The following is a 27,009-nucleotide window of genomic DNA, read 5'->3' as shown; positions in this document are numbered from 1 at the left end:
ATTGTATCATTAAACGTTGCAGCTGTTGCCTCACTATACCGGCCATTCTTTGCATTATCATCGGCTCATTTCCTGACTTACCTGCCTCATGTCAGAGAGAAAGTTCCTCCCATACATCCTCACAACACACCTGTTCTCTTTTTCACAACGGCCTGATTACTACTTCCAGCCGCAGTTGTGCAGAGTACAAGAAGTGGAAGCAGGTTACTGCAATAGAATCCAAAAAAGGTTACAGAGAGGCAAAAATAGAAACTGACAACTATGTCAATTTATATGTAGCTGAACTGGCATGCACACAACTAATCCTGTCATTGTGGAAAACCAGTTAATGTTGGCGCTTTCTATGATTTGTACCTGCAAAGAAAGAATACAGACTGGAGCTTTGGACTATATTCAATAATAGAATGTTATGGTCCAACTCGAGAATGATGCCTTTCATTCATGACTAAATAGGTCAAGCAGACAATGGCTCAGTGCCCCTGTAGATCGAAACCTAATGCAACAACCCTCAAATGGAAATGTTATACCACTGACTTGTGTCTGAGGACTTTAGAAAATCACTATCAAGTAGCATGCTTACAAAGGCTTCACAGAACATATATGTCATTCTCCACTAGTAGTGAAGATGAAGGTCATCAAACAGTTGGCACAGAAGGAAGCTGTGATTGTCAAGACCATACACCATATGGTCTTGTGGACTGATCTATGGTCTCCGGACTGATACTTGTTCTCCGGACTGATCTGTGGACCAAGTCAGGAGGCTATGGTCATAATATGCACCCAAGTTTTGAACCTTTGATTATGAACACTATCCTAGTGTTTGGTTTGTTTGTTTGTTGTTTAACGCCGCACTCAGCAATATTCCAGCTATATGATGGCAGTCTGTAAATAATCGAGACCAGACAATCCAGTGATTGACATCATCAGCATCAATTTACGCTACTGGAATATGATGATGTGCATCAACCAAGCCAGCGAGTCTGACAACCCGATCCTTTTAGATGCAAAAAAGCATAGTTGCCTTTAACGGCAAGCATGGTTGCTGAAGACCTATTCTACCCCGGGTTGTCACAGGTCCATAGTGCTTATGGGCTTCACCAAAGTGTTCTATGTTTCCTACCTGGATCAAGCCATTATGATACACCATTATGTAACTGAAGAACAGAGACCATACCCCATACTGATACCCAAGTTTACCATATGTAGTAGATGGACCGCCAGCCCAGATCCCTGGCCTCCTGAGATACCAAGAGACAGTAAACACTTGTACTTAATACTCTGCTGGCGCACCTCACCTCACCTCACCTCACCTCACCTCAGATAGTGCTGTATCTCTCTCAGTAAACGATGGTACTTGTTACTCTGCCTGGCACATCTCACATCACCTCACCTCAGATAGTGCTGTATCTCTCTCAGTAAACGATGGAACTTGTTACTCTGCCTGGCACATCTCACCTCACCTCACCTCAGATAGTGCTGTATCTCACTCAGTAAACGATGGTACTTGTTACTCTGCCTGGCACATCTCACATCACCTCACCTCAGATAGTGCTGTATCTCTCTCAGTAAACGATGGTACTTGTTACTCTGCCTGGCACATCTCACATCACCTCACCTCAGATAGTGCTGTATCTCTCTCAGTAAACGATGGTACTTGTTACTCTGCCTGGCGCACCTCACCTCACCTCACCTCACCTCACCTCAGATAGTGCTGTATCTCTCTCAGTAAACGATGGTACTTGTTACTCTGCCTGGCGCACCTCACCTCACCTCACCTCACCTCACCTCACCTCACCTCAGATAGTGCTGTATCTCTCTCAGTAAACGATGGTACTTGTTACTCTGCCTGGCACATCTCACATCACCTCACCTCAGATAGTGCTGTATTTCACTCAGTAAACGATGGTACTTGTTACTCTGCCTGGCACATCTCACATCACCTCACCTCAGATAGTGCTGTATCTCTCTCAGTAAACGATGGTACTTGTTACTCTGCCTGGCACACCTCACCTCACCTCACCTCAGATAGTGCTGTATCTCTCTCAGTAAACGATGGTACTTATTACGCTGCCTGGCGCACCTCACCTCACCTCACCTCACCTCACCTCACCTCACCTCAGATAGTGCTGTATCTCTCTCAGTAAACTCTTGATTTTGTTAGATTGATTTGTCTTTTGGTCATGGTTGTGATTTGTGAACAGAAATCCCAAATTGCTGTTTGGTCCGTTCATTCATTCCAATCTGGTGAGCAGCAGAAAGCACACCACACTATTCATGTGGACAGCTGTTTACATGAGCATCAGTGTCCTTTCCAGGCTATTGATCGGACAGTTTCCCAGAGCCTGGAGAGGAGCAAGGAAGTGATGAGTGTGCACCTGTCACATCCTTTGACCATCGATAGTGTTGCAACCACCATGGCTCTGATTGTAACGACTTGTCAAAAGCTTCATTGCAGCCTGTGTTCTGCCTTAAGCAGGTGCCAGATTCCCAAACTGGTTAAATGATGGGATTTGGGTTATCACTGCTAAACCTTTAAGTATTCTTGTTATTTCATTGTTCATCAGCCTCAGTTGGGAAGAAGTGCAAAATGTTTCAGGATGTTAATAGTAAACTATGAACAAATTGTATGCTTCTGACAAACTGGGGTGAATCTTATATTCAAATCCACACTAAGCAGATCCTGTCAGCTAAGGGAGACAACACTGCACAAAGTTGCTGCACTTATACCCACTAGTCATTCATGGTTCCTTAAATGTGTGAAACCCATTCTATGTGTGCCATAATGTGTTTCAATGATGATAAAAGATGCTGTAATACTTAAGACTATTTAAGATACAAGAGATCAATAGTTCTCTAGAAGGATAGGGTCGTAAATTTTCAAGTTGTTTAACAGCCAACAGACAGGATATTCGATCGTCTACGCAAGTTTAAATTTCACATATGAAAAAATAATGCTTGAAAGGAGTCTAAGCAGATAACTGTGAATAGCCGAGAAACATCCTTTGCGATGTAAACCAATTTGTTCCCAAACCATAAGCAGTTGTGCCTTAGTAGGCTTAATTCTATTTTTGAACAGCCTGAAGCACTGAAGCACTGAACGCAAGAACCATGTAACCCTCACAAGAAGTTGTGCTGCAGTGGCATGACTGAGACTAAGCCCTGATAAGACATTCTATGGCAGCATAGGTACCCTGTTAGCTTTAACAGATTGACCTAACTGGTCAGTACATTCTATGGCAGCATAGGTACCGTGTTAGCTTTAACAGATTGACCTAACCGATCAGTACATTCTATGGCAGCATAGGTACCGTGTTAGCTTTAACAGATTGACCTAACCGATCAGTACATTCTATGGCAGCATGGGTACCCTGTTAGCTTTAACAGATTGACCTAACCGATCAGTACATTCTATGGCAGCATAGGTACCGTGTTAGCTTTAACAGATTGACCTAACCGATCAGTACATTCTATGGCAGCATAGGTACCGTGTTAGCTTTAACAGATTGACCTAACCGATCAGTACATTCTATGGCAGCATAGGTACCGTGTTAGCTTTAACAGATTGACCTAACCGATCAGTACATTCTATGGCAGCATAGGTACCCTGTTAGCTTTAACAGATTGACCTAACCGATCAGTACATTCTATGGCAGCATGGGTACCCTGTTAGCTTTAACAGATTGACCTAACCGGTCAGTAGTTGTAACAGCATCTGGCAATTGAATGTTGTACTGCAGTGTTAGCTATATGGGATATAAACTTCCCAGTTTCATTGTTTTCATTATATGTTGAGAGTCCAATAGCAGCAGGATGTCATATGAGACCTGTGCAGGCCTGGGGTAGAATAGGTCTTCAGCAACCCATGCTTGCAGTAAAAGGCGACTATGCTTGTCGTAAGAGGCGACTAATGAGATAAGGTGGTCAGGCTCGCTGACTTGGTTGATGCATGTCGATCCTAATTGCGTGGATTGATGCTCTTGATGTCAATCACTGGATTGTCTGGTCCAGACTCGATTATTTACAGACCGCCGTCATATAGCTGGAATATTGCTGAGTGTGGTGTAAAACAACAAACCAACAACAACAACAAAGGATGTCATATGAAGACATTGTTGCAGTTAGATGAAGATATGCAGAGTCCAATAGCAAACAGGATGTCATATGAACATATTGTTGCAGTTAGATGAAGATCACATCATCCATTGTACATGATGTACATTATATACATGACATGAGTCAATCAACTTAGATAATGTCTCCCAGTGAGACCAGAAAACCATGTTTCTACATTTTCTCAGCAATACGACTATTGGTATTATAAAAAATAACATGCCAGCAACTCAGACATGGATTGTCTCCCCTTATGTATTATTGTTGACTTTTCCTTGCCAAGATTCAGAATTAGCAATTTTTTTCACACAGGGAGGATATGCCGTAATTCCTCGTAGCCGAAGATATAGATATTCTTTTTGTAGTCTTTAAGAGACTCAAGGCAGATTTCATTCTATGACGGTATAACTATGCCTGTAGCACGGAACAGATTGACCCAACCATAAGTAGAAAATGTGCTGGAATAGTACCTGGCATTTGAATGTATTTACACTAAATGTGAAAATCTTGTTAACCTTACAAGTAGTTTTGGTACGGTACTATCTGGGAAACTGACAGCAGACAATCTATGGCAGTACAACCATATCAGTAGCATTAACATTAACAGATTGGTTCAACCATAAGTAGCTGTGCTGGCATTTGGATGTATGTACAAGGCCTGACAGAGGTGGCTAGGTGCACAGGTGTGAAATATGGCATTACCCAACCGACGAGACTCGGCCATGAGGCAGGAACTCACAAATGTGATCAACAAATGCTAGATACAGAAGTCCCGTGACTGTCAGAAATGCTGGAGCAGTGAATATAGATCTAGCATTCCTGAGTATGGTTTGGAAGAATGTGTACATCAGGAATATTTTCACAGCTCTTTTGTTGCTCTAGATGGAATTCACTTTTGTTAATCATAATCAATTCTATGACAGGTAGATGCATAAGAGTCCATTTACTTAAATACCACAAGGAGGTGAATAGGGAATCAGTGTTATGGTCTATGGTGTCAGCAATTTGACCATATGTTGCACTATGCTCTATCATAAAGAAGGGGACTATTTGGTCAAATATAAAACCAAAAACTACACAACCAAAAATGTTCATGAGTTCATGAGCTTTTGGTTATAGAATCCTCATATGACATTTAATGGTCCCTTGCCTTCATGTTCTGCAAACATGACATGCCAACATCCATGCAGGGGTTTCCAGGAAGATGTAAGGTGTCATAATTTGCAGAGTGGCCTCCTTTGACAGTGCTAGGATCTGATTATCATTGGTTCGAATACTGTCAGCACTATACCTATGTTTGGGTTTCAATAATGTAACCATATACAGCCTGCTAGTGAGAATGTTGGCTTCCCTCTGACATTAAGCCAACTTGCTTTGATGTAGCTCACTCATCCTGACCATCTATACAACTATTGATTGTCCAGGAGACCCATCTGTCTTAGGTACTGCAATTCCCTTGGCCCTTTAGGCATGCCAGAATTCGGGATTCGAACCCAAGATCATAGGTTTCCCTGCCTTAGGGTCAGAACTCACCTTGCACAGCAAAGTAATATCAATGGTGTCCTATTTAATGTGGGTGTCCTTAGTTTCCTATGGAATGTGGGTGCCCTTAGTAGCCTATTTAATGTGGGTGTCCTTAGTAGCCTATGGAATGTGGGTGTCCTTGGTAGCCTATGTAATGTGGGTGTCCTTAGTAGAGTATGGAATGTGGGTGTCCTTAGTAGCCTATGTAATATGGGTGTCCTTAGTTTCCTGTGGAATGTTGGTGTCCTATATAATGTAGTATCGTTGGTGTGGTCATGGGTTTGAATTCCAATTGGAGCTGATTTATGATTGTCAGCACCATACCTGTGCGTAGGGGTTTTACCACCATCACTCTCTCACTAACCAATTATTATAGAAAAACTTTGTGTTGGCTATTATCTGCGCAAGATCAGGAATAAATTGTTAGAAAAGTGCCATTTGTTGAAATCCTAGTGGATTTGAGCCACCTATGTCCCTGAAGCAGGAGATGAATGGATCAATATTCAGGAACAAAGCTTCACAAAGGCAATAATCTGCCCATGTCTCGAGCCACTTAACTTGTCTTGGTATGAAGAGTATTATTGATCTGAATGTTGCACCAGCAACTCTGTAAGTATCCTAGATATACTCCTGAGTTCAAGGATGTCAGAGTTTACAATACACTCCCATAGATTGGAAGATGTATTGTTTACTGTAAACACCCATATGTTGAAGGATGCCAGGATTTGTTTACTGTAAACACCCATATGTTGCAGGATGCCAGTGTTTGTTTACTGTAAACAACAATATGTTGAAGGATGCCAGGGTTTGTTTACTGTAAACACACAGGTTGAAGGATGCCAGGGTTTGTTTACTGTAAACACCCATATGTTGAAGGATGCCATGGTTTGTTTACTGTAAACACACAGGTTGTAGGATGCCAGGGTTTGTTTACTGTAAACGCCACAGGTTGAAGGATGCCAGGGTTTGTTTACGGTAAACACCCATATGTTGAAGGATGCCAGGGTTTATTTACTGTAAACACACAGGTTGAAGGATGTCAGGGTTTGTTTATAGTAAACACACAGGTTAAAGGATGCCAGGGTTTGTTTACTGTAAACACTCATAGGTTAAAAGTTGCCAGGGTTTTCAGTACCACAATGCATTAGTTATATGAGGTAGCAGGAGACCTTACTTTTTTAAAAGTTTTTTTCAACGAAGGCACATATTGCAATCTCACGACCTTACTTAAAAATATTGAAACTTTGAAGGATATGATTTTTCAACTATTGATGCGATAAACCAATCCGACAAACTTGGTGTCATGATCATGTTAACATGTAAATGAGGTCACCTCAAAGGGACTGCTTTAATAACCTCCTACACGATGCAGTGTCTTCCTGCTCAATAAGGTATTGACTAACATCCACAACAACGTAATCTTGGGGCTTTCTTATGGGTGTGTGTTTCTGTCAGCAAGCCAATCATTGCAAATCACGGCATTGTATCATAAGTGAGTGAGTGAGTTGGGTTTAAAGCCGCTTTTAACAGTTTTCCAGTTATATCGCAGCATGTCAGCTTGATGTGGGGGGAAAGCCCGAAGAGATGCAGGTCTCTGAGATGTTTACCACTTAGGTGAAACACACAAGCATGGGTATGGTGCTGACAAACTTAGAAACTTAATCGGGGCGAACCGGGATTCGAACCCACAATCACAGGTTGCTGGTGTGCCCAAGGGACGCAACTCTGCACAGCGAAATCACGGCGCCTTAGAAGACTGGGCAACCCGTGCCCCCGTATCATAAGTGGGGCATTTCAATAAAACATTGTGTTCATATGTGTTTTCTAAAGTTACTTCAGTGAACATGGTGATAAAATTATGTCTTTATGAATTATTTAAAGAAATATATTACAGGATAAGAGATTATTACCCTAATGTGTTTCCATATTGTAATATTATATATTATGAATAAAAAAATGCATTAAGCTAGCCAAAGGCTTTTATAATACAATTTTTATTCTAAATATGATGTAATATAATATGGAAACATTTTCAGACAATAATCTCTTTTTATCAGGGATTTGATAGAATAAACATTCTGATATAAAAAAAGGCAACATGTGTCTCTATGCAAATTGTACCGCTCGAAGAGATCAATGGTCTTTCCATAGATTACATGATATTTCACTTAGTGTATGTGAATCTGCCTTGTATCTTTACTGTTTAAGTATTGTTGTGCTGTGGAAACCAGTGAGGTGATGAACGTTGTTGGTAGACGAGATGCTGTGTGCACTCAGCAATATTCCAGCTGTATCATTATGTCATAATAATTACTTTAAGCCCCTTTGATGTGTGTGCACGAGCCTTTTCACCAGGTGATAATGTTTCATTGTTGGGTCATGCACCTCTGTAATGTGGACTTTGGGTTAGAGTTGGACATAAACAACCCATGCAGGTCGTAAGAGGGGACTTAATGGATCGGGTCGTCAGGCTTGCTGACTTGGTTGGTTGTGTGTCATTGTACATCGACAGCATGGATTGTTGCTCACAATATCAATCACTGGTTTGTCAGGCCAGACACAATTATTTACAGGCCGATGTCATATAGCTGGAATATTGCTGAGTTACAGCGTTAAATAAACAAGCATTGACGGCACCCGATTCCAATTTTGTAATCTCTTACAACGTCCTGACTATGCAGTATTGGGAAGTGCAGAGATAAGCCAGAAACACACTATTATGGGGATCTCATGCGGTTAACAATGGGCCTCTATCATCATTATTATAATAGCCCTTCTTTGTCACCAAAATAATGCCATTTATCATGTAGTTTAGAATTATACACTGAAACCTTATTATCCTGCCAGCTTGGACTTGACAAACATGTCCAGACAATGTTCATTACAAGTTTTCTGACAATGACACAGTGTTCAATTTACGCAGAGAAGTTGCAGATGAACAATAAGTATAGGCAGATGAGATAGGGGACAATGTCTCTCAGTGTTGTTCATCAATATGGAGGGGAAATGGTTTCTTATAAAGGCCTATACAGAAAAGTGATGTCTCTCTCTTTGTTTTGGTTTTAGTGACCTTCTCCAAATATGACTGATGATTGAGTAGATTGGTGAATGGACTTTATTATGTTTTGTTCTGAATTGTCTCTGGTTAAGTTGAGAATGATGGATGGTCAGAATTTCTATTTTTTTATTACAAAACCAACAGGCATAAAAAAAATTAAAATTAGAAAAAAAACATGACTGTTGACAAAGTTTCATCAAGCATGACTATTGTAAGTCTATGGTAAAGTATGTTGTTTGACATCCACTCAGCAGTATTCCAGCTATTTGATGACTATCTGTAAATAAAAGTCTGGACCAGACAATCCATTATGTGTATCAGGTTGATAGTAAAAAATATCAGTGAAATATGAATATATATTTTTACCAGGGTCCCATTTCACCTAATCATCTTAGCACTATGATGATCATAACTCCCATGCTTTAACATTGACTTGCTTGGTATTGTGGGCAACGATTCAGATGACATATTTACCAATAAGCCTGACCATCCAATTTATTAAGTTGCCTGTTACGACCAGCAAAGGGTTCTGGGGACGTATTCTAACATGTAACCCCCATGTGGCAACTTAAGAGTATCTTTCCCTGATTCTTTGTTATATTCAAATAAATATAAACCAACTAAACCCTTTCAATATCCAGTAGAAATCACTGCATAAAGCGGAGTCGATTGTACAATTCTGACTATATCGTGAGCATGTGTTCATGAATCACTATCAAATAGTAATTACACTAGGTGTTCGTGAAAAGGTGAGCGTATCCTGCCCCACCAGTGGCACCTGTCACAAACACATGCAAAGGCAAGTCAAGTGTTCACCTGAAAAAACATGGGAACATATGGTTTGTCACTGATGCGTCAAATTTGGAAATGTCCTCCACATGTCTACCATAAAACTTTTTGAAAGCTTAACTGAGGCCTTGAATGGTGTAACCTTGATCAACAACTTCTGAGCAAGAGTCGTATGATGCTATTTGAAATCTTTGTAGAAAGAGCGTGTTCGATTCATATCAAAAGTTGCGAAATGTAAACACCAAAGGCTGGAGCTGTTGGAATATTGCTCGACATGAAGGGAAAGTTAATTATTTGAAAGTTGAAGTCATCCCTTTTGTCATACAGTCTTGTGGAGAGTCACTCTGAATCTTTATGCATAGATCTAAATATGAAACAGATGAGGTGGTCTCACTGGTCTCCTTTATTGTCCAATCCACAATCCCCACGGACGGCATGCTGTATAACATGTTAAAGCAAATACTGGAGTGTGGCATCAGAGATTACGACAGCCAGAACAATGCAGTTGATTTGGTTATTTATCTCTATCAATATACAGTTATGATCTACCTCTGGAGATCTTTACTTCAAGAGCTTTCATGGAGGTCAGAGTGAGGTCAGGGCACCTGTCAATGAGGTCTGATGGGCCAGGGCCTCACTGGGGACAAGTGTCAAGGTTCATTAGTCACTAAGGGCATAACTGTGGACGTCTGCACAAGTATGTAGGAATACTTGAACTTATTAACTACTGAGACAACAGATATGTACACTAAAATGTTTCATGTTACAAGTAGACCTACCTTTGAAAATTAAAACCACTGTCTCATTAAACTGCAAAAACAACACCAGAACTGAGTACCAAGGAATAGTGTGGCGTGATAGCTGTTTGATTGAATAACAGTGTATATTTTTCTTACAAACCATGCAGGTGAGCACTATTTCTATCATTATATGATTAACTGAAGTACACCAAGAATATAGATGCCATCATACATGCTGTCATATCGGCTTGATCAACTTTTGCCAAGAAACTGTGACTAGGCTTGACGCAGAAAGATGTGAGAAACGCTATCACTGTATCAAAGTGTTGAGTTGGAGCTCTATTATGTAATTCATTGTATCACATTGTTGAGTGGGTGGTCTGTTACGTGATTCATTGTATCACATTGTTGAGTGGGTGGTCTGTTACGTGATTCATTGTATCACATTGTTGAGTGGGTGGTCTGTTACGTGATTCATTGTGCTTTCGCTCGTCAGATACCAGAACTATTCACGAGTTTATATATATTTATAACGTTTTTAGAATTATACTGTTGAGTGTGAATAGGCTGACACCTACACGATCAACGGCATAATCCAACTGAGTTTAACACAGTAATACTTCAAATACGTCAAAAGTTTAAACGTATGAATTGTTGAGTGGGTGGTCTGTTACGTGATTCATTGTATCACATTGTTGAGTGGGTGGTCTGTTACGTGATTCATCATATTGTTTCCAGCAAGTACAGTGAATGTTGCCTAACCATAAACTCCAGTATGTCCAGAATATAATGTTGTTTTTTAATACAAGCAAGGCAACTCACATTTTTCGCATCAATTTCATCATTCGTTTGAGAATAACACCATATGTTGCAATAGGTCTTTGTGATAAAACTACAAAGATATGTGACTGCAATATTGATGATTATGTGTGGTTCATACAATTCGTTATTGAGTAATAAACCAATTGGACTTGCTTTTTCTAAGGCCATTCAAACCAATAAATACTGGTTTGAATTAGGAGATAAACATACTGTATTTTCACTGTAGAGCTAGGTTACCTGTAGATTTAACCGCGCTAAATTGAATTTGGAACTGAACACACAGTGTGACAAACTCCCACGAAGTTTACGAATGTTTGGGAATCAAATAAGATTCATTTCAGAACTTCAAGTCATTTGGTTTTGTGGATCAGAAACCAAGTAATAAATAGAATGTCTAAGAACATCCCATATACTCAGATCAAGTTTATGTGGGTTTTTTATGTATTTAACTGGTCCATGTGATATCTGCACATATCATCATATACTATTAAACCTCCATGTTCAAGATGGATATGCACAATCCCAAACTACTTATAGATCCCTTTGCAAAAACATGTATAATACTGTACCTTTTTAAAACAAAGCAAGCCTAGGGCCAAGATTATCCAGTTATCTGGAGCACCATAACCTGTAAACCATTACAGCGGTACAACAGGGCAAATATCCCTGGGATTGGAGTCATGATGCGAGACTTAGATGTAATGAGACTGAACACGAAACCTCTTCTAGAACTTTTCGGTCTTAATTAAAAGCTCTTTTAATAACCGTAAATATATCTTCCAATGTGTTGTCATAGCGACATGTTGATGATAACCGTTGTCAGAATGAACATTTAAGTCCAAGGTTAATTACCATGTAGCCATGACATATATATGTCTAGAATCGCTCAGCTGACATTACTTGTAAGATGCTTATCACAATTATTAATCCTCATCCCGATTGTATTGTACATTTACTGTCAGCCAACATGAACAAGCTGTGCAACTTTGACTCCTCAATTACTGTTGTTGATATTTATGACTTAATGCATGCTAGGTGACCATGACTATAGAAACCTTGGTCCATATACATCTAAAGAAAGATGCTCTCACTCCTAGCCTAGCTACCAGTAGTGTTGTGTTACATGCTAAAGGCCACATTCCACAAAGTGATCGTAGCGCTAAGGTGATCGTAACTCCCATACTTTAACACAGGCTTACGACTATCGTAGTGCTAGGATCACTTTGTGAAATGGGACTCTGTGGCACCACGACCTTCTTGTTAATGTGTACCTATGTCAAGTGAACTTCTATATACAGCAAGCTATCAAGTTGATATCATCACTTTCAAGAACCCTGCACCAATCCCTTGCATATAGGAATTTGCACAGTATAATTATCAACTTCACAAGTGTGTTATGCCCGTGCCAATCTATTGTTCTACATTACGCCTTAACTTACATGGCATTGATCTGATGGCAATGTGTGGAAAACCTGAATTCCTGTCCCTGAATGTTCTACAATATGTAACTCAATAGAACTGAGAACAGATATGTTCCTAGATCAATCTGACGACCCTCCAGAAGGTGATTTCTAGAGCTATTTACAATGGGGGATGACCTTATTAAGTGCTTTGCCTGGAAATGGCACACATCACAACAGGGCTTCTCCTGGATGATGAATTGTAATGAGGCAGCTTCTTGATGCCAGGGACTGTCAGTGTGGTGATCGGAGGACTGACAATTATGTTAATAAATTGTAGTTTTTTCCCTGTGCAAAGAAAGGACCGGTGACTTGATGTGAAATACTAATGTGTGGTCTAAATAGGGGGGAACGTTTCTAGTTCTGCCTTGAATTGCAAACAAAGGTCATTCATTTTGATATATGAGATATTATATATGATATATTGATTGAAATAAAATCAGTTCTTTGGTAGTTTTTGTTTTAAGAAAAACATTATTTGAAAATAATGTTCATTTAATAAATGAAACTTACATTTTTGTTTACTGAGAAGTGAACTATGAGAATAGGTGACAACCATTTTACTGATGTCCGTGTAGGTGACGACCATTTTACTGATGTCCGTGTACGTGACGACCATTTACTGATGTCCATGATGAAGGTGACAATCATTTTACTGATGTCCGTGTAGGTGACGACCATTTTACTGATGTCCGTGTAGGTGACGACCATTTTACTGATGTCCGTGTAGGTGACGACCATTTTACTGATGTCCGTGTAGGTGACGACCATTTTACTGATGTCCGTGTAGGTGACGGCCATTTTACTGATGTCCATGTAGGTGACGACCATTTTACTGATGTCCGTGATGTAGGTGACGACCATTTTACTGATGTCCGTGATGTAGGTGACAACCATTTTACAGATGTTCATGATGTAGGTGACAACCATTTTGCTGATGTCCGTGTAGGTGACGACCATTTTACTGATGTCCGTGTAGGTGACGACCATTTTACTGATGTCCATGATGTAGGTGACGACCATTTTACTGATGTCCGTGTAGGTGACAACCATTTTACTGATGTCCGTGTAGGTGACGACCATTTTACTGATGTCCGTGTAGGTGACAACCATTTTACTGATGTCCGTGTAGGTGATGACCATTTTACTGATGTCCGTGAAGGTGACGACCATTTTACTGATGTCCGTGTAGGTGACGACCATTTTACTGATGTCCATGATGTAGGTGACGACCATTTTACTGATGTCCGTGTAGGTGACGACCATTTTACTGATGTCCGTGTAGGTGACAACCATTTTACTGATGTCTGTGTAGGTGACGACCATTTTACTGATGTCCGTGTAGGTGACGACCATTTTACTGATGTCCATGATGAAGGTGACGACCATTTTACTGATGTCCATGTAGGTGACGACCATTTTACTGATGTCCGTGTAGGTGACGACCATTTTACAGATGTCAATGATGTAGGTGACAGCCATTTTACTGATGTCCATGATGTAGGTGACAGCCATTTTACAGATGTCCATGATGTAGGTGACGACGATTTTACTGATGTCCGTGTGGGTGACGACCATTTTACAGATGTCAATGATGTAGGTGACGACCATTTTACAGATGTCAATGATGTAGGTGACTTCTATTTTACTGATGTCTGTCAGTGACTATCATTTTATTAATGTCCATGTTCTCTCTGTTGCAGTTTGTGGCCGCCAACGACAAGCTATGGTTCTGGTTGGAGTTGTTCTCATTTGTAGACTACTTCACAATCCCCCCTTCCTTTGTGGCCATCTACCTGGACAGGAACTGGCTAGGTGAGAATTTCCCAAGGGTCATCCTGGTATTTTTGTGATTACCGTATTCGAGGTAATAAGTGCCCAGGGCGCTCTCAAAGTTAGAAATAAGGGGCTCTTATTAGAACATTGTATTGGTGAAAAAATCAGGGTTGAAAGATCGTAAATTTCGTGGTTTATGCTGACAGCCTGAAATGTTTATATACAACAGATACATTTAATTTCCCATAATTAGGAGTGCATATAACACACGAGTGAATAACACACAAATAAATAAGTCTTGTGTACATTGATCAGTCGGAAGGGGTGACATGATGGATATTTTGACAAGTACTTGTTGTAAATAACCAAACATAATTTGGCAATTTCTTTTTGAAGCAGTGATAGAAACAAAGTTCTGTCTCTAACAAACATTCCAGGACAACCCAGAGTCTGCTAAATAATAAATGGCCAGCTTCTTACGTTAATTGTTAAAAGTTGGCTTTTTTCTGTCTATTATGAATTTATTAATCTCAAGATTGTGTTATGGGACACAGTCCATACAGCAATAGTTATGTTTTACATTTTGCATATTTCACTTGAAATCTAGAGGCTCATTTAGCTGAAACTTTGCATGGATAATGCCAGTAATATACTACTCAAGGAAGTTACAGAACACCCGATCATGAATATTTTTGGTGATATTATTTTGTAGTGAAAACTTAGCACACATTTTCATAAAAAAATATTTCATGATGCCTGAATGTTATTTTTTAGTGTACATTGTATATACATCTAGACCTTGTGGAGAGAACTTTGATTTCAAACATGACTTCTGCTGCAGCCATATTGGAAATGTCACTTTTGGTTTTAATTCCACAGTTTACTCCACAGTTTACTCCACAGTTTATTTATGTATTATTTTGAAATATGACATACTGTATGTTCTATGTGTAATAGCTTTTTTACATGTTCGTGGTGTTTTTCTCACTGATCCAACTCTGACCTTCATGTCCCTTATTGACCTATTATGATTGTGAGTTCGAATCCCGGTTCAGCCCGATTATGTTTCTAGGTTTGTCAGCACCATACCCGTGCTCAGGGGTTTCACCGAAGTGGTAAACATCTGAGACCTGCATCACTTCGGGCTCTCCTCCCACTTTAAGCTGACACGCCATAATATAACTGGAATACTGTTAAAAGCCGCGTCAAACCCAACTCACACACTCATAAATCTATTGATCCATGCACTACAAGTACAACAGTTCTTCTGAAAACTCTTTGTTTGTTTTGTGATACAACCGAAACTCTGTCCTGAAGCACATTTAACCCCACCCACACTATGTTCATTATTGATGCTGATATTTTAGGTGTCATATTTCAGCTGTGGTATCTTTAGAAGGCTCTAGATTCACCTATATCAGTACTATCAAAAAGGGATATATATGTATCAAAAACTTTGATATCATTTAAGTTCTTTGTAAGTGCAATGAAAAAGGAAATGAAACCTCTGTGGTCTTTCTGTAGTGAAGAATTATGTCCATTAATCTGGTTACCGTGCATTGCCAATACAGTAAACGCATTTTTAACGAACTCAAAGTGACCACTTATTTAATTCGTTATAACCATAGTTCGTTAATAGCATATGGACGGGAACAGTTTGTTATATCCGTGAGTTCGTATTCAGTGAATGAGTATGGTTTTACACCGCTTTTAGCAACATTCCAGCAATATCACGGCGGGGTACAACAGAAATGGGCTTCACACATTGTACCCTTGTCGGGAATCGAACCTGGGTCTGTGGCATTACGGCTTTAACCACAAGGCTATCGCACCGCCCCTCGTTATTAGTTTGTTCATTACAAACATAGTTTACTGAATATGAAACCAAAATAAATATTAATTATATCTTTATAAAGTTTGGATTTGTATGGTTTGCTCAGAGAATACCACTGACATTTTAAACAGCTTGTCATGACAGCCGTGTAAAGCTATCATGTAGTGTATGACTCACTGGTGTGTCCAGGTGGCAGTGTGTGGGTGTGGAAACTGTCAGGGGCAAAAATAGGTATACTCAGTTTGTTTTTTATGTAAATGAATAATTAAAGAACTATTGTTGTATATGAGTATGTTATCTAACCATCACTCATTCCTGCAACAGTTTGTAAAAAGTGATCTGTTGCTCGGTAATTGTGTGTAAAAATAAATTGGTTTCATGAAGACTTGGGGCAGAAATGAATTTGCATCCACATGATACTTGTTTTAAATGTTTTTGATGTATGCCCCCAAAAGCAAATTTATGGATTTTCAAAGATACCGATCAGCAGTTGTGTATTATGAATTTCTTTTTTAATATATAAAAGCTTTGAATTAATTTTTTTTTTTAAATATAACTATGTAGAGGTATATTTCAGTGCTGAGTGAGTGTTTGTTTGTTTGTTTGTTTCTGTTTAAAGCCGCACTCAGCAATATTCCAGCTATATGACGGCAGTCTGTAAATAATCGAATCTGGACCAGACAATCCAGTGATTGACATCATGAGAATCGATCCACGCAATTGGGATCGATGACATGTATCAACCAAGTCAGCAAGCCTGACCACCCAATCTCGTTAGTCGCCTTTTACGACAAGCATAGTCGCCTTTTACAACAGGCATGGGTTGCTGAAGACCTATTCTACCCTGGATCTTTAATGCTTAATGCTTCTTTGAACAGTATTCCAGTTATATCACAGTGTGTCTCCTTAATGTTGGAGGAAAAACGGATGCAGGTCTTAGACGTTAACCACTTTGGTGAAACCTTTGAGTGCTGACTAAACACCAGTATAGTTCATATTTTTGATATCATATCTCTAACTTAGATATTTTCAATCATACCTACAAAATCAACTGAGAGGTGCAGTTTCTTTTACCAGCAAGGGTGTTCAGAAACAACAGGTTTTGCTGTTCCTGGAGGATAAACGGATGCAGGTCTTAGACGTTAACCACTTTGGTGAAACCTTTGAGTGCTGACTAAACACCAGTATAGTTCATATTTTTTATATCATATCTCTAACTTAGATATTTTCAATCAGACCTACAAAATCAACTGAGAGGTGCAGTTTCTTTTACCAGCAAGGGTGCTCAGAAACAAAAGGTTTTGCTGTTCCTGCATGTTTGTCCTGTTTAATCTGTATTTAGATACTATGTAACAAATATTTTTAAAAATCTAGAGCTTCACTGATCTATTTTAATGTTTTTCCCAAAAACATTTATTGATTGAAATAGTTATACATTATAAACTAAGGTCAACAAATGTGCAACAAAGGAGAATATTTTGTTATTCTAAATGCTTGTTTCTGACATGGATATTTTGAAGAATATATACATTTTGAATTCAAGAATTTTTTCAAGTGTCGAACTCCCTAATATCAAGTGTCTCAAACTACAGCAGTAGCTTGAATAGATGCATGGTAAAATCGATACAAATGTACTCTGTAATATTTTCATGGGGTGGCCATGAATATTTATTAAAAAAATTATATGTTGGCTTGCTATACAGTTTGATCTAAACATGACACTACTTTATAAGTAACATCCTGCTTGGTTTTTTATCATATTGTCTTCAGTTACAAGTTTCACCTCGAGCTAAAGGTCTGTTAAGTGTATTCAAATAGGACACAAATTGCTAATGTTATTTAGATGTGTTATTTCAAACCCAGACTGAAGTGAATGATAGTTTCATTGTTAAATGGTTAATGTATTTTAATGTGAATCATATTTCACAGTCAAATGGTCCTAATTGTAACAGTTCAGATTTTTATATTTATATAGGGCGTTGATGGCTGTGAGCAGTCACAGCTTGCTGTGCAGTTGTCTCCCTTTGTCATGCAAGAATCATGAGTCCAAATTCTTATTTGTGTTTATGATGATCCCTGTTCTGTCAGCACTCAAATGGTAAATGACCTGCGTTACTTTGGGTCCTCCAATATGATGACATGCTGTAATATTACTGAAGCTCTGGTCTTCGAACTCAACTACCTCACTCACTCATCTGCCCCATGAAGATCTGGGCTAGAATTAGTCTCCAGCAAGCCATGCGTGTCGTAAGAAGCGACTGACATGATTGGGTGATCAGACTCATAGACTTGGTTGATGCATGGATACTTCCAATTGCATACATCGATGCTCATGATTTTAATCACTGGGTTGTCTGGTCCTGACTCAGTTATTAACAGACCACCGTCATATAGCTGAAATATTGCTGAGCACAGTGTTTAACAACAAACCAACAAACGCTTACTCACATTATTAAAAAAAAGAAAAACAAAATTAACTGGCCTTGCCTTGCCTCAACTCAAGTCAGTGAATCAATCATTTGGGGAAACTACAATTTTAAGCTTCTCATCCTATATTTAACACAGGCCTTATGTTGTTACTCGTGACTTGAATGGGAACATTTGGAGATTGTTTCATGTATTCTGCCATGAAAATTATGAAAACAATGTTTTGCTAAATTACGAAAATAAAGTTTTGCCAGGATTCCCCCCTGAATTCATCCTTAGCATTGCCTTATCATTTAAACAGTGATTTATTCCAGATGCTGATGTTTATCCTTTTGTGTGTGTATTGGAAAGCTGCACATATTGTTGACAGAATAAATCATGAGTGCGCCTTGTGAGATGAGAGTGATTGTCTGGTAGATATCCAGGGCAGGAATCTATGTGATAAGATGTTAATCCACCCACGGGAAACATATACCGTGTTCTGTGTAAGGAGAACACACAGATCATGTCCTCGGGGACTGAGAATCTGGAATGGAAAATTGATTGCTGGGAAAGAATCATTTGATCTCTGTTCACTTCCTTTCATGACAATTTCCCCATCTGGAGTCTTATGAAACATTTAGTATTTTCGTGTATGAGTTTTATGTAATAACTTAGTTTTAACATGGTCAGAAATGGTTAGAATAGGTCCCAAGAAACCATCTTAAGGAGAATGCAAATGGATTGGGCTGTCTGGCTCGGTCACATGGTTGATTTCATGGATCGTTGCTTACAATATATCAATAAATGGATTGTCTGATCAAGACTCAATTATTTACATGGCGTTGCCATATAGCTGGAATATTTGCTGAGTGACATTAAAAATAAAGAAACAAACATGGGAAGAACTTTAGCTCTGCATCATTGAGTGATTTGCTTTACACCACATCAGCAATCTTGCAGCTTTTGGTGGCGAATTATTAGTCTGTTGTATTGGTTGTCATGGGAGAGTGGGTGAGAATATTCTTACACCTTGTGGTGGGGGCCACCAGAAATAGGCTTTACTTATCGTTTCTGTGTGAGAAACAACATGTCTAATGGAGGACACCTTGTGTTTATTTCTTAAGATATCAACATTATGTACAGCGATTGATGGTGGATGTTGATAAAATGTGCAATCTTAAAAATAGTTACCTTAATTTTAATAATGATGACTCCCTGAATGGCAATGTCGGACAAGTTCATTTTATGAACAGGTGGGTTGGTTAAGTTTGGTATTTCCTGCATATTCTCACAATTACGTCGATCATCTGAATCTTTTCTCCTAATACCAATTAATAACTCTTCTGAATGTTTGTCATCTATATTCAAAATGTGTGACCTCGTGTGAGCAAGCCATCAATATGTTTAAACAAATGAAAGATTTATACATGAGTTGGATTTGAAGCTGGAAATCCTGTTTCCTGGGGATCAACATCGGGAGACTGAAGCCATATTACTGTCAGGCATTCCAGTTGCATTGAATCCTTCACAAGGTCACTCAAGTCCTGGCAATAAAAGTGCTTGTTGCAACTGCAAAAGAGACTGCTGTGTTTTGTGATTGGGTGACTAGCTCAATGATTGTTTCCTTCGAACAGGACTCAAAATGAAGTTAGGGTGGCAAATGGGTCAAGAGTTTTTATCATAATATAATGGAGGTATGATACCCTAGATAATCGAGGATGGCTCCTAGTTATCCTGTATGCAGTTAATATTGCATCCCCATTCCTTTAAACATGTCTGACCAAGTTCGACAGGATGTCGGTTTTGGGTAATTGGATGCTCAGTTGGGAATTGAAATTCCTCACACGTCTAATGAAGTGTCGCATCTTTTATGTCGCTCTGACACTGAGAATTGTTCGGGCTATCCCATGATGCCATCTTGCTGTAGTTACGGCAACAGGATGACCCAGCCTGTCTTTGAACTCCCAAAGGAACATGGCTTGCAATAGGCACAATGGAAATTTCTGTGGGTCGACTTCATTGGAACAATGCCCTTACAGAATCTTACATGTTATGATCAGAATATGCTGAGTATTAATCTGTATTTGAGTCCCCGGAGGAAAGGGCCACAGAATATCATCGCATTAACCTAAGCTGATTACCGGCTGTTTGTATGACCTGGAGGAATTAACAGTAATTTCTGCTAGTGAATCATATTACTAATGATTCTGCCTTATAAAAAACGTCCACAAAATAAAATATTTTCTGATTACATCAATCACGAATTTATTCAGAACTCTTGAGGATAATATTAAGTTTAGCAGTTTAGCTCAGAGATTTGTTATCCCTATTTGTCTTATCAATCACTAATCGGTTTGTAACCTACCCCCAAGGTAAACAAATAACTCAGGCATTCTCATTTATTTATTATTTTCATCTGTTTATGAATGTGAGAATGTAGACTGTAGGCAAAGTATTTTATGATTCTCCAGTTTAAATGTAGAGCATGCACATTCACATCAGCATATTTGAGCAATAAGGTAGCCCTGTGGTGAATGCCTTGTCAAGCCGAAGACCTGGGTTCTACTCCTCACATAGGGACAGTGCATGAAGCGGTGGCTGGAATGTTGCTTTCAGCAGCATAAAATCATGCTCACTCAATCATTCACCCACACACCCAACCACACACTCATTCACTCACTTATTCACTCACTCACTCATCCACACATCCAACCACTCAATCATTCACCCACACCCAACCACCCTCTCATTCACTCACTCATCCACACACCACACCACTCACCCACACCACTCACTCACCCACACACCACACCACTCACTCACCCACACACCACACCACTCACTCAACCACACACCACACCACTCAACCACACACCACACCACTCACTCAACCACACACCACACCACTCACTCAACCACACACCACACACCACACACTCAACCAAACACCACTCACTCAACCACACACCACACCACTCACTCAACCACACACCACTCACTCAACCACACACCACACCACTCACTCAACCACACACCACTCACTCACCCACACACCACACCACTCACTCAACCACACACCACACCACTCAACCACACACCACACCACTCAACCACACACCACACCACTCACTCAACCACACACCACACACCACACACCACACACTCAACCAAACACCACTCACTCAACCACACACCACACCACTCACTCAACCACACACCACTCACTCAACCACACACCACACCACTCAACCACACACCACACCACTCAACCACACACCACACCACTCACTCAACCAAACACCACTCACTCAACCACACACCACACCACTCACTCAACCACACACCACTCACTCAACCACACACCACACCACTCAACCACACACCACACCACTCACTCAACCACACACCACACACCACACACCACACACTCAACCAAACACCACTCACTCAACCACACACCACACCACTCACTCAACCACACACCACACCACTCAACCACACACCACACACTCACTCAACCACACACCACACCACTCACTCAACCACACACCACACACCACACACCACACACTCAACCAAACACCACTCACTCAACCACACACCACACCACACACTCAACCACACACCACACACTCACTCAACCACACACCACACAACTCATGCACCACCCACCACACCACACCACACCACTCACTCACACACCACACCACTCACTCACCCACGCACCACACCACTCACTCACCCACACACCACACCACTCACTCAACCACACACCACACAACTCATGCACCACCCACCACACCACACCACACCACTCACTCACACACCACACCACTCACTCACCCACACACCACACCACTCACTCACCCACACACCACACCACTCACTCACCCACACACCACACACTCACTCACACACCACACCACTCACTCACCCACACACCACTCAATCACCCACACACCACACCACTCACTCACCCACACACCACTCACTCACTCACACACCACACCACTCACTCACCCACACACCACTCACTCACTCACCCACACACCACTCACTCACCCACTCACACACCACTCACTCACCCACACACCACTCACTCACTCACCCACACACCACTCACTCACTCACCCACACACCACTCACTCACTCACCCACACACCACTCACACACCCACACACCACACACTCACTCACCCACACACCACTCACTCACTCACCCACACACCACTCACTCACCCACACACCACACACTCACTCACCCACACACCACTCACTCACTCACTCACACACCACACCACTCACTCACCCACGCACCACACCACTCACTCACCCACACACCACACACCACACCACTCACTCACTCACCCACACACCACACCACTCACTCACCCACACACCACACCACTCACTCACCCACACACCACACCACTCACTCACTCACTCACACACCACTCACGCACCACACACCACACCACTCAATCACTCACCCACACACCACACCACTCACTCACCCACACACCACACCACACCACTCACACACCACACACCACTCACTCACCCACACACCACACCACTCACTCACTCACCCACACACCACTCACTCACTCACCCACACACCACTCACTCACTCACCCACACACCACTCACTCACTCACCCACACACCACTCACTCACTCACCCACACACCACTCACTCACTCTTCACACACCACTCACTCACTCACCCACACACCTCACCACTCACTCACTCACCCACACACCTCACCACTCACTCACTCACCCACACACCACTCACTCACTCACCCACACACCTCACCACTCACTCACTCACCCACACACCACACACTCACTCACCCACACACCTCACCACTCACTCACTCACCCACACACCACTCACTCACTCACCCACACACCACTCACTCACTCACCCACACACCACTCACTCACCCACACACCACACCACTCACTCACCCACACACCACACCACTCACGCACCACACACCACACCACTCACTCACTCACCCACACACCACACCACTCACTCACTCACACACCACACCACTCACTCACCCACACACCACACCACTCACTCACTCACCCACACACCACACCACTCACTCACCCACACACCACACCACTCACGCACCACACACCACACCACTCACTCACTCACGCACCACACCACTCACTCACCCACACACCACACCACTCACTCACTCACCCACACACCACTCACTCTCCCACACACCACACACTCACTCACCCACACACCACACCACTCACACACCACACCACTCACTCACCCACACACCACACCACTCATGCACCACACACCACTCACTCACTCACCCACACACCACACCACTCACTCACTCACACACCACACCACTCACTCACCCACACACCACTCACTCACTCACCCACACACCACACCACTCACTCACCCACACACCACACCACTCACTCACTCACCCACACACCACACCACTCACTCACTCACACACCACACCACTCACTCACCCACACACCACACCACTCACTCACCCACACACCACACCACTCACTCACCCACACACCACACCACTCACTCACCCACACACCACACCACTCACCCACACACCACACCACTCACTCACCCACACACCACACCACTCACTCACCCACACACCACACCACTCACTCACCCACACACCACACCACTCACTCACCCACACACCACACCACTCACTCACCCACACACCACACCACTCACGCACCACACACCACACCACTCACTCACTCACCCACACACCACACCACTCACTCACTCACCCACACACCACACCACTCACTCACCCACACACCACTCACTCTCCCACACACCACACACTCACTCACCCACACACCACACCACTCACACACCACACCACTCACTCACCCACACACCACACCACTCATGCACCACACACCACTCACTCACTCACCCACACACCACACCACTCACTCACTCACACACCACACCACTCACTCACCCACACACCACTCACTCACTCACCCACACACCACACCACTCACTCACCCACACACCACACCACTCACTCACTCACCCACACACCACACCACTCACTCACTCACACACCACACCACTCACTCACCCACACACCACACCACTCACTCACCCACACACCACACCACTCACTCACCCACACACCACACCACTCACTCACCCACACACCACACCACTCACCCACACACCACACCACTCACTCACCCACACACCACACCACTCACTCACCCACACACCACACCACTCACTCACCCACACACCACACCACTCACTCACCCACACACCACACCACTCACTCACCCACACACCACACCACTCACGCACCACACACCACACCACTCACTCACTCACCCACACACCACACCACTCACTCACTCACCCACACACCACACCACTCACTCACCCACACACCACACCACTCACTCACCCACACACCACTCACTCACCCACTCACACACCACTCACTCACTCACTCACACACCACACCATTCACTCACTCACCCACACACCACACCATTCACTCACTCACCCACACACCACACCACTCACTCACCCACACCCAACCACCCTCTCATTCACTCACTCATCCACACACCACACCACTCACACCCCACACAACTCAACTCACCTACACACCACTCACTCACCCACACACCACTCATTCACTCACTCATTCACTCAATCACTCACTAACACACCCAACCACGCACTTATTCACTCACTCAACCACACACCACTTCACTCAATCACCCACACACCCAATAAGTTACTCACCCAATTATTCACTCACTCACCCACACACCCAATAAGTTACTCACCCAATTATTCACTCATTCACCAACAAACTCACTCACTCACTCACTCACTCACTCACTCACTCACTCACTCACCCAACAACTTATATTACCCAACCACTCACTCACTCCAACACTTGAGCGATGCTGTGGTATCATTGCCATATTAAGTTAAAGTAAGCAAGCCAGTAGTGACTGGGTAATCGGACATACTACCAAACACTTATTAACTCATCAATAGTGTCAACTCTGCTGAGACGTAATGAAAAAGAAAACTCACACCCTTGTGATGGCTCTGAGGTGGCCAAGTGGTTTAAGTATTTGCTTGTCATGCAAAAGACCCGGGTTTGATTCCTTGCATTGATTATATGTCTGAAGCTTTTTTTTGCTTTTTTTGTTGTTGGTTGTTCAACGCCGCAGTCAGTAATATTCCAGCTACATGACAGCGGTCTGTAAATAATCAAGTCTGGACAATACAATCCTATGATTGACATCATGAACATCGCTCCACGCAATTTGGATACGATAACATGCATCAACCAAGTCAGCAAGCCTGACCACCCAATCCTGTTAGTTGCCTCTTATGACAAGCATAGTCGCATTTTAAGGGTTGCTGAAGACTATTCTATCCCGGAACTTCTGATTCCGGGTCTGATATGTTTGAAGCCAAATCTCAGTGATACTGCTGAAAGCAATGTAAAGCCATACTCACTGATCTATTGTGTGTTTAATAGGTGGTTTGGAGGGGTCCGCTTAGTAAGGCAGCACAATGGTTATGGCATGGTTGTCATGCCGATCAATGCTTCCACAGGTTGGCAGAATGTGTGAAGCCAAAAGGTGGTGTCCCCCACTGTGATATTGCTGGAATATTGCTACAAGGGACATTAAACCATGCTCTCTCAATGGGAGGCTCCATGTTCTTGAATACTATGGCCGACCTCAATCAAGCTCAATGCTCATGCAATGCATTGCCTAATGAGTGAATCGTCATTAAAACAGTACTTGGCAGCATTTGTGAGTGTTGGTCAAGTGGAAGAGTGTGCGCTTATTTATTAACCTTATCGTTGAAGGATGATTGTTGTGCCACACACACTTTGTTTACTCTCATAAAGGTTGCAACAGTTAAGGTTACAACAGTTGGTTGTAACAAGGTCACTATGTAATACTTGTTGTGATTTTATAGTTGACATGTCAAGCTCATGAGGGGCAGTCGGGTAGCCTAGTGGTTAACGCGTTCGTTCGTCACGCTGCAGACCTGGGTTTGATTCCCGACATGGGTACAATGTGTGGAGCCCATTTCTGGTGTCCCTGGCCGTGATATTGCTGGAATATTGCTAAAAGCAGGTAAAACCATACTCACTCACTCACTCTATTATATAATTAAAAAGGGACCCTGAAAACATCAGTATTGCATTGAAATAGTTATTGTTCGCAGCTCGAAAGCAAGATGGAACGGCATGTTTACTTCACTACAATCAGCTATCCAAGCAAAAAGTTCCCACATAAAATATTATTTAGAAAGAGTTTGAAGACAGTCGACTATGTTTTGACGCGGTCATGAGGAAATGTTCTGACGAGGGTTTGAGGCATCGTGTAGACATGTCAAGCTCAAGAAATATATTATGGTTGTGCTGTCCATAAGGAGA

At 41.9% G+C, this 27,009-nt stretch overlaps 1 protein-coding gene across 18 annotated transcripts in view; it reads left to right on the top strand.

Moving 5' to 3' along the window:
- Positions 1-27,009, top strand: part of LOC139468031 (calcium-activated potassium channel slowpoke-like) — a 140,944-nt gene that overhangs the window by 54,919 nt on the left and 59,016 nt on the right. For all 18 annotated transcript variants that reach the window (XM_071249714.1, XM_071249703.1, XM_071249708.1 and 15 more), the window contains exon 5: positions 14,207-14,318. In XM_071249714.1, coding sequence (XP_071105815.1) covers positions 14,207-14,318 — 112 coding nt within the window. The remainder of the gene's footprint in view (positions 1-14,206; positions 14,319-27,009) is intronic.

Source organism: Haliotis cracherodii, unplaced genomic scaffold, assembly GCF_022045235.1.
Source record: "Haliotis cracherodii isolate W230 unplaced genomic scaffold, xgHalCrac1.p SCAF_2, whole genome shotgun sequence".
Taxonomy (NCBI): Eukaryota; Metazoa; Mollusca; class Gastropoda; order Lepetellida; family Haliotidae; genus Haliotis; species Haliotis cracherodii.
Note: the sequence above shows the minus strand (reverse complement) of the source record. Positions and strands in the feature narration are given on the sequence as shown.